The 8,950-nt window shown below is 52.5% G+C and overlaps 1 protein-coding gene across 3 annotated transcripts in view; it reads right to left on the bottom strand.

Moving 5' to 3' along the window:
- Nucleotides 1-1,802: 1,802 nt before the first annotated feature.
- The window catches only part of ARMC8 (armadillo repeat containing 8), a 99,036-nt gene continuing 91,888 nt past the window's right edge, over nt 1,803-8,950 (bottom strand). For all 3 annotated transcript variants that reach the window (XM_056121312.1, XM_056121313.1, XM_056121314.1), the window contains 3 exons: nt 7,030-7,102; nt 5,512-5,605; nt 1,803-2,080 (listed from right to left, as the gene is read on the bottom strand). In XM_056121312.1, the coding sequence (XP_055977287.1) occupies nt 2,047-2,080; nt 5,512-5,605; nt 7,030-7,102 (201 nt within the window). In that variant the 3' untranslated portion in view covers nt 1,803-2,046. The remainder of the gene's footprint in view (nt 2,081-5,511; nt 5,606-7,029; nt 7,103-8,950) is intronic.

Raw genomic sequence — 8,950 nt, 5'->3', positions numbered from 1 at the left:
TCCCCCGTCCGTGCTCCGGCAGCCAAGAGCCCCATTTTCATAATAAATACATTTTCCTTCATTCAAATCAGAAACGTGAGTTAAAGCACTTTTTTTTCCCCTTGAACTCTGTGTTCACAGGCCACGCAGACGCTCAGACTGTGCATGTCCAAGTGCCCTCTCATTGGGTTTTCAGCTTCCTACTGCTAGTTGGGATTGTCTCAGCAATTCATCACTGGTTTTTCCTCCTAGGTACCAGGGGCTCTACTGTGTTCTGTATTAGAAGGTCAACCCAAAACACTCTCTCCGTACTAGAAGTGTCAGTGAGTGAGTTAAGGTGTGTTTGGAAGAAAATGAGATTTTCTTTAAATTGCGTTCTCACATTAGCACTCTGCCTGCACAAAACCCAGATCCCTCTTGAAAACTCAAGGTGGTTATGCTCCGGGGGTGGGGGGTGGGGAACAACTTGGAAATCTCTGTGTTTGAGTATTGGGCGGTCATATTGCGAACAGGGAGAATTGCATTAAATACAATGAAAAACATTCATCTGCAATCAAACGTATTTCAGATCTTCCAAGGAAGGTGCAGTGTGGTGATGTCAGCCTGGCAGGAGACGGCAGGTCGGAACAGTCAAGAGTGGCCTGAGGAGTTCACCCGTCGGACCCACAGCTCGTCCAGGGCCTGCACTATGGCGAAGCGGCTTGGCTGTAAAAACAAGCCCGCCCGTGGTCCTGGGCGAGTCCTTGTCCTCGCCTGGTTGTCAGTCCTTCCGGCTTCGGGGAGGAAAAGGTCTGACTCCACCTGCCTGTCTAGGAGAGCACGCGGAGTGGCGTCCTGAGGGACCAGGGAGGCTCCTACACTAGCTGGTCCTGGGCGTCTGTCGGCGGGACACTCCCGAGTGTCACAGTGATAGATGCTGTTTCAGGAGGTCAAGGCGGCCCACGGGGAGGCTCAGGGAGGCCATGACCTACCTACCGCCGCACCCCGCCTGCCAGGAGCCAGGAACCAGTGGCCCGAAGGCCGTGGGCACCACTTCCTGCCCAGGAGAGCCCACCCAGGCCCCGGTGGGCCTTCCCTATCAGTAGTTGTATTTCCCTTTGCTGCTGCAGAAAAGCCCTGGGAAATGGGTGTCTCCATCCTCTCCACCCTCTCCTGCTTGAAGCCTGAGAGTGGGAGATGGGCCCCGGCCTGCAGATTCTGACGGCAGGAAGATGTTCGCTGATGGTCTGCACAGCACCAGAGAGGCACCTGCTTCACGGCCGGCTACAGCCAAACCTTTTTCCTTTTCTTTCTTTTTTTTTTTTTGTTTGTTTGTTTTATATATAAAGAAAATCTATGTAAGTTGAGGTTCAGAAATGCATATATTCTTTACTTACAAATATTCATCTGACCAAAATTCAACATAACCTTTATGGAACACTTAACAATTATTTTGCTTTTAAAATAACATTTCATTCAAACTGTATATAATTCAGTAAAGTTTTTTTGTTTTTGTGTCTTTTTTTTTTTTTTGCTTTTTGTTTTTATACAGCAAGCAATGCTTAAACCCTGGAAAATCTGTAGAAAAGAGATTTTCACACAAAATAAGAAAAGAAAAACTTGAGGTATCCCACACACACACACACACACATACATGCACACACACACACACACACACACACACACACACACTCCCATTCACTCTGACCCACAGGCATACACAGACACACAAACACACACCACAAACACACGAAAACACACATTCAACCATGTGTGTACAGACACATTCATCCTCCCTCACAAAGTGGCTGCAGCATAGGCAAAAAATTGTAGGTCCAAAGGAAAATGATTGATTGTTCTAATAAAGAGTCCAGGTAGCTCGGAAACGAAACGCAACGAAACACAACAGCCACCTCGAGAGCAACGTCCTCCGGATAAGGTGAGATCTAAGCCTACCAAATTGCTTTTGCAAAACAGCTCCCTGCAGTCCAAGGTGACTTGTGCAAATAGAAGGAATCAAACGAGGCTAGTTCCTGTGCTTCCTGAAACCAGGAGGCGGGGTGCACACCGGTGCCCGAGGTGCGCCCGTCACGCCAGGTACTGCTGCAGCGCCGTCTTGGCCCTGAAATCACAAAGCTTGGGTTAGTATCATCCCCAGAGGAGGCGTGGAGGCCAAAGTCTGGGGTTCACAGTGGGCGGCTGGGAGTCTGAACAGGAGCAGGGCTGAGGGCAACGGGGCCTCCTCCGGGGGCCGACACCTGGGGCCAGGCTCGCGCTGCTCTCCCGATGTTATTATTTTTTCTTTCTGGGTCATACCCGGCGATGAACAGGGCTTACTCCTGGCTCATGCACTCAGGAATGACTCCTGGCGGTGCTCAGGGGACCCTATGGGATGCTGGGAATCAAACCGAATCGGCTGCGTGCAAGGCAAACGCCCAACCCCCGTGCTATCATTCCAGCCCACCTGAGGTTCTTCTTAAGTGGGGTTCTGGAGTGGGCCTCTGCAGTGCCGAGGCCTGGGGAGGGGGATGTTTGGGAATGCCGTTCCTCTGCACCCCATTCAATGGGCGGCATGGGTGGGGACAGTGAGGTGCCTAAGGGAGCTTCTGGGAAGCAGGGAGGAGCCGCAACCCAGGAGGAGGCGTGTTTACATGCTGGTTAGATGGAGGGTGCACAGAGGGGCCACGCCAAGAGACTAGCTTGGGTTCAGATGCCTCAAAAGCTTGAGGCTGGGGAGAGAGTACAGCAGGTCAGGCACTTGCTGGCGCCCCAGATGGTCTCCCGAGGACCGCCAGGAGTAAATACTGAGTTCAGAGTCAGGAGTGACCCCTGAGCATCACCAGGTGTGCCTTGTGCCCCAAAGAAGCTGGGAAGTAAGTTTTATCTCGCTTCATCGGCTTCCGTCCATCCTTCTCATGCTGCTGAGATCGATCACCTGGGATATGGACCGGCCTGGGTGGCTGAGGAAGGAGAGGAAGGGACCTCCTGAACCTTGTTAAGGCCCAGTCCAGGCGGGGGCCCGAGAGCCAGCAGCTCTCTGAAGTCTGGGGATTCTGGGGCGTTCTCAGCAAGGCTTTTCTTTCCGAGTCCCTGGAAGAAAAGGCCCCAGCTTTCTGCTGCTATTGCCAAGGAGATTGGGCCTGCAATCCACGGGACTCAGGACGGTTCCTCTGGGAGAGCCACGGCCGGATAGAAGAGGGATATTCTTTCAGGGATGATCTAAGACTCAGTCACGAAGAGGGCTGCGGGCAAACCCATCCGTCAGAACCAAAGCGCTACACAGTCTGGCTCCCAGCTAGGAGTCAGGCTCTCCACGCTGACTTCCGGACAGAAATCACCTGAGGAGTGGCTGGTGGCCTAGCCACCTCTGTGGGAAATACCCCCTCAACCTCCCAAACCCGAGTAGGGAATGATCAAGGCTGTGAGCAGAGCCCCATCTCTTTGTGATTAAAAAATTAAAGGGTTCCAAAGCTTTATTTATTTATTTATTTTGGCAGTGGAGGGGTTGGGGTGGGGGGCATGGGGGACTGGAGCCATACCTAGAGATGCTCAGGGGTTACTCCTGGCAGTGCTCAGGGAACCACATGGGATGCCAGGGATCGAACCCAAGTCTACCACATGCAAGGCCAGCTCCTACTGGCTCTACTATCACTCTGGCCTCAAAGCATCACAAAGCTTTGCAGATGGGCTGGGAGAGCTGTTCTTTGGATAACACATCACTGAGCCTGGGCCGGGGTGTCCAGGTGGGTCTTGACAGAAACTCTGCATTATTTTTCCAAACTGCCGGACTCCTCTGGGAGTTTTCTCAGGGGTTGATTATGACCCGGTTTCGGTCACTGTCAGGGTCATTCCAGACAGATGGTTCTGAAGGCCAGATGGCCTCTCCCTTGATGGGACATGGGCAGGGCACCCAGACCTTGATTCTTCAGGGAGCCCAAGGCTAAAACCAGCTGAAAAAGTCCACATGCCACACAAATTTGAGGAGACAGCAGCAGGTGGTCTAAACACTAGAGGCCGGGGCTCAAATCTGCACCCTTTCCTGTTGGCCTCCCTCCCAAATCCCAGAGCTTCCCTGGGGACCACTGATCTGACCTGTGAAGGAGGTATGACCTTTGCTGACCTCTCCCCTTGCTTCTAGAACCTTCCATCCCTGAGTCTTGGTCTGCCTTTTTCTGGCTGTTCCTTCTGTTCCTCGGTGGAATCTTTTAGAACCTGGTTCTTGGCCTTCCCTCTTCTCTTCACTTCTCCCTGAGTGACTTAAATTCAGCTCCAGGGCTTTGAAGGGGAATCCCAGTTTACGGCATCAGTGCCACTCAGAGTCTTGGATCTCTAAAAGCCCCCCTGGACAGACAGAGCTGATGGAGAGAGCCTTGCGCTCCCACTTTACCTACTGCTCCTGTGTTCCCACCACTGTGGCGTAAGGCAATGCGAATCCCACCGCTCAGGTTGAGACTCGTTGGCATTCTCCTCTCCTCCCTTTTAATACGCTCCACGTGCCCAGGAGCAAATCCTATTGCAGCTACGTTTTGGTGAAATCCCGAGTCCACTTGTCAACACCTCTGCTCCTACCAGCCAGTCTCTTCCAGAAGTAGCAAAGGGCTCTGACTGTTCTCCCTGCTTCCCTCCTGCCCTCATCCACACGAGTCTCCACACAGCACCAGCGTGGGCTTCCGAAAATCTCTTCATGTTCAAAACTTCTTGACGACTTCCTGATAAGCTCTGAATATACACTTGTCCTTACTACGGCTTAGAAGCCTCTCTGGCCTTGTTCCTCATTGCCTCCCTGAGCGCCGTGTGTGTGTGTGTGTGTGTGTGTGTGTGTGTGTGTGTGTGTACACTCAGGGACTGAAAGTGCTAGGGATGGAACTCAGGACCTCAGTGGGGGAGTGTTTAAAGGCATGATTCTAAGTGGTTCCCACGCGCCAATGTGAAGAGGGCAAAGCCGGCTTCCCTGGCATGGGGAGGCCTACAGGGAGCTGCAGCGAGGGCCGTGCTGTGAAGCAGCGCATAGAGAAGCATCTGGGCTACTCCAGGCTGAGCGGACTCTGCTCACGGCTCCTTGCAGTGACTGCGGCCCTCCGTGGACACGTCGGCCCAGCCAGGTGGCCCTGTGTGCCTGGGGCTGGGCAACGACCTCTGTTGCAGGTTTCCTTCCCTCTCCTTTCTCTTTCACCAAACCCACAAAGAACGAGTTTATTAATGAAGGGACGGGACCGACCCCTGGGCTGGCCTGGGTTCATGTCAATCCAGAGTGAATTCCCAAAAGGGGAGGGGAAGGGCAAGTTAGGCAAGAGGGACTCAACGTATGGGTAAGGAAGGAGGGGCTCCGAGAGCACGTGGGAATGCACATCTCTGCTGTGGCTGATTCGGGAGTCCGGACACCCGAGGCCGAGAAGGTTCTAAGCCCAAGTTACGGTGATAAAAGATGAAGTTAAATGTAAGTGAGTAGCAGGTTTCTCAGTCTGGCCAGGTGAATGACTTAAGCAATCCAGAGCCTTCCATGAAAGCAGCCAAAGAACCCTACAGCAAGGCCCATTTCATTCTGCTACTCACTTGTCACAGAGGTTTGAATCCGGGGACTGACTCAGCTTGTGTAGGATGTCCACGATGCCCATGTCTCGTAGCTTGTCCTGGCGCTCTTGGGAACCTACACAGGAGGCTCACAGGTCAGTGGCAAGGCGGCCAGGTGTTGTCCCCAGACACGCCCGTGGTCTTACCACATGCTCGCTGCCTGCCCCTTCCTCCCGCGGCTCCCCAAACCCCCATGGCCGCCAGCCCCAGGGTTGTGTCCCCACGACGTCCCTCCTTCCTACAGCCACCCTGGGCTCCACTGCCTACAGGCCTGGGGGCGGATTCTTCCCCAACCTCCAGCCCGAGCTTCATTTTGTTCTGGACATAAGCCGGTCAGGCTCCTCCTACTCCAGACAGGTCCTGCTGCCCCTTCTCTTCCTGGCCTCGAACCTCCCAGCACTTTCTGCTGCCTCTGGGTTAGCACGTGGCAGTTCTGACCTCAGAACCCTCCATCCCACTATCTGGCGACAACAGGCTTCGTCTCCCTGGCCCAGGCGCTGCTCGGGCTTCTGGGCCTGTCACTGGATGAGAGTCCTCCTCTTCCCACTTAGCTCTAGACAGCTGCTGTCCAGAGTCATCTTGGGAGTCTCCCTCTCAAGACCCTACCATGACACATTCATATGTCCCTCTAGATCCTTCTGGGCCCTATGCAACAGAGTCTCTAGGCTGGAGGCCAGAAATGTGCATTTCAGACTGTTCCCCCGAGACCCGCACTCTCCAGCCCCTGCTTGTCGCCTGCCTGGATTGTACCCGTGATCACCGGGAGAGCTGAAAAGACTCCTACAATGTCTGTGTTTCTGAACCTCCGCCCGCAGAGATTCTGATTTCACTGGCCTCGTGCAAAGTCCTGATGGTCCTAAGATGCGACCCGAGGAGAATCTTTGCTCTCCAAGCCTCTGCACTGGCCAGGCCTCACCAGTGGCGCCCTCTCCTCCCTGTCCACGTCTGCCTACAGGTGGTGGGGGGCTCCCTCTGCCACAGTTGGGGGGTCTGGCCTCTCACCATCCTCTTTTCAGCCCTCCAGAGCAGGGGCTGTCACACCCCTTGACTAGTCCCCAACCTGTTGGCTTGAGTGGGGGTGGGGGTGGGGGTAGGGGCTCAGCTCCACTGCCCATGGACTCAGGCCCACAAGTCTTCATTTCAAGGGGGTTCTGTTGGGTGTTGGGGAACGTAGGTGGGGCTTTTCCCCAGAGTTCAGGGGTACCTACCGCCCACCTGTGTGAAGCCTTCTTCCAGAATTCTTCAGAGAAACCTCACCCAACTCTCTCTCTCTCTCTCTCTTTTTTTTTTTTTTGTGTGTGTGTTTTAGTAGGGGGAAGGAGGGTTGGACCACACCTGGCAGTGCTCATGGCTTATTCCTGGCTCTACACACAGGGATCACTCCTGGCGGTGCTTGGGCGATCATATGGGATGCTGGGGATTGAACCTGGGTCAGTTCCATGCAAGGTAAGTGCCCTCCCTGCTGTGCTACGGCTCCGGCCCCCCTCACCCATTTCTTACCTTCCTCTTCATTCCATATGAGGTTTGATATACAAAACATAGCGGCAAGCTGCAGCTTGACATGCGAGTGGCCCTATGTGAAGCAAAAGAGGGATAAAAATTAAGCAGAGGTAATCTGCTGAATGCAGACACTCATAACAAAAGCAGCGGGAATGGATGCAATTATTCAAAACCAGCATTTCTCACACCAGGGCCATATAGCTGTCCTGGTCCGGCCCTATGATATTCTAAGAGGGGCCCAGCATGTGTGAAAACTGTGAGAAGGAGGATGGCGGGAAAGTGCGGGGTTAACTGGCAGGATGGGCAACCATGGAAGGAAACAAGAAAAGAAAGAGTGACAGTTATACAAAGGCCGAGAAACAGTTTGAACTACTGGTTTTCAATCTGGCTGTACAAGGCACATACCCAGCACAGAAGGTGGGGCACCAGCACACCAGGCCCACTCTGCTGTGACGCCCGCCACCACACAACCCCCCGGCATTACTGGGTGAGTCTACTGCAAGTGAGGCAAGATGGAAGAGCAGGAAGCCCAGGAAACTTTGGATTTTCTCTCTTGGAGGTGACAGTGACCTGGACCAGAACAGTGTCAGCTGAGAGATGGGGTGGAGGCCAGAGGGGCAGGTTGAAGCAGATGGACAGGCGAGGAAGGTGGTAAAACACGCAGAGGTAGCTTCCAAGAAGTCTGGCTTTGCCAAGACAGGAAACATCCCAAGTGCCCAACAAGCGGAGAAACCGCTTTACAGACACAGCAGGAAACAACTCAACTGTTAGTAAAAGCATGCTGTTGCTTTTTGCTACAACAGAGATAAAACTAGGTGTTGTTCTGTTATAAAACTAGGAGTCAGGTTATACCAAGTAAGTCAGTAGAAGAACGGCAACAGCGAGCGGATGGCACTCATGCGTGGCATGTAAAGAAATAGGGCGAAGGAACAGATAATGGCCACCAGAAAGAAAACCTTAGACTCTGGCCAGAGAACTGAGGTTACCAAGAGCTGCATGTGGACTGAGGCAAGAGAGGGACTGTGGCACTGTGGCGGGTGTGATTGGTGAAAGCACGTCCCTAACACAGAGGAATGTTTACAGCCTTATAAACCAATGTTGATTTAACTAAAATAATAGCACTGTCCTCCCGTTGTTCATCGATTTGCTCGAGCGGGCACCAGTAATGCCTCCACTGTGAGACTTGTTGTTACTGTTTTTGGCATATCGAACACGCCATGGGGAGCTTGTCAGGCTCTGCCGTGCGGGCGGGATTCTCTCGGTAGCTTGCCAGGCTCTCCGAGAGGGATGGAGGAATCAACCCGGGTCGGCTGCATGCAAGGCAAATGCCCTACCCGCTGTGCTATCGCTCCAGCCCCAGTTGGTTCTTCCTATCATTGTGAAGCAGAATTCAGATCAATATATGTATTAAAATTATTAATATGCATATTAAACACTAATCATTGTGAGGAAAAATATGAACATTCTTCATACACTGAATCACAAATAAAATTATACAGGTACATGTGACTAGTTTTGAAATGTTGAAGTCACTTGGAAAATTTAGTATGTCAACTAAAATGATGATGATGATGATGATGATGATGATGATAAAAATAAGCCTTGGTTCGAATAGCAGCAGAAAAATTGGTACATTTCAAAGGGTATAGAAGTCAAGAAAAATGAGGGTGACGTGGTAAGGAGGAGCGAATTCCGACCTGTAGTAAGGAAACCTCATTCAACAAATATTTACTGAGTGGGTGCTAAGAGCCGGGCTGGTAGGAGGTGCGGGACACGTATTTGGCCAAGAACATGTCTTGTCACATGGAGATACACTCTGGAGAGGAGACAGTCGGTAGCTTCACAAAGAGTTAAGTATCACCACAGCTGAGCCGAGTGCTCTGAAGGGAAGAGGCACTGACGGAGAGTGACCCCCACAGGT

This window comes from Sorex fumeus, unplaced genomic scaffold (assembly GCF_029834395.1).
Source record: "Sorex fumeus unplaced genomic scaffold, SorFum_2.1 ptg000044l, whole genome shotgun sequence".
Lineage (NCBI taxonomy): Eukaryota > Metazoa > Chordata > Mammalia > Eulipotyphla > Soricidae > Sorex > Sorex fumeus.
Note: the sequence above shows the minus strand (reverse complement) of the source record. Positions and strands in the feature narration are given on the sequence as shown.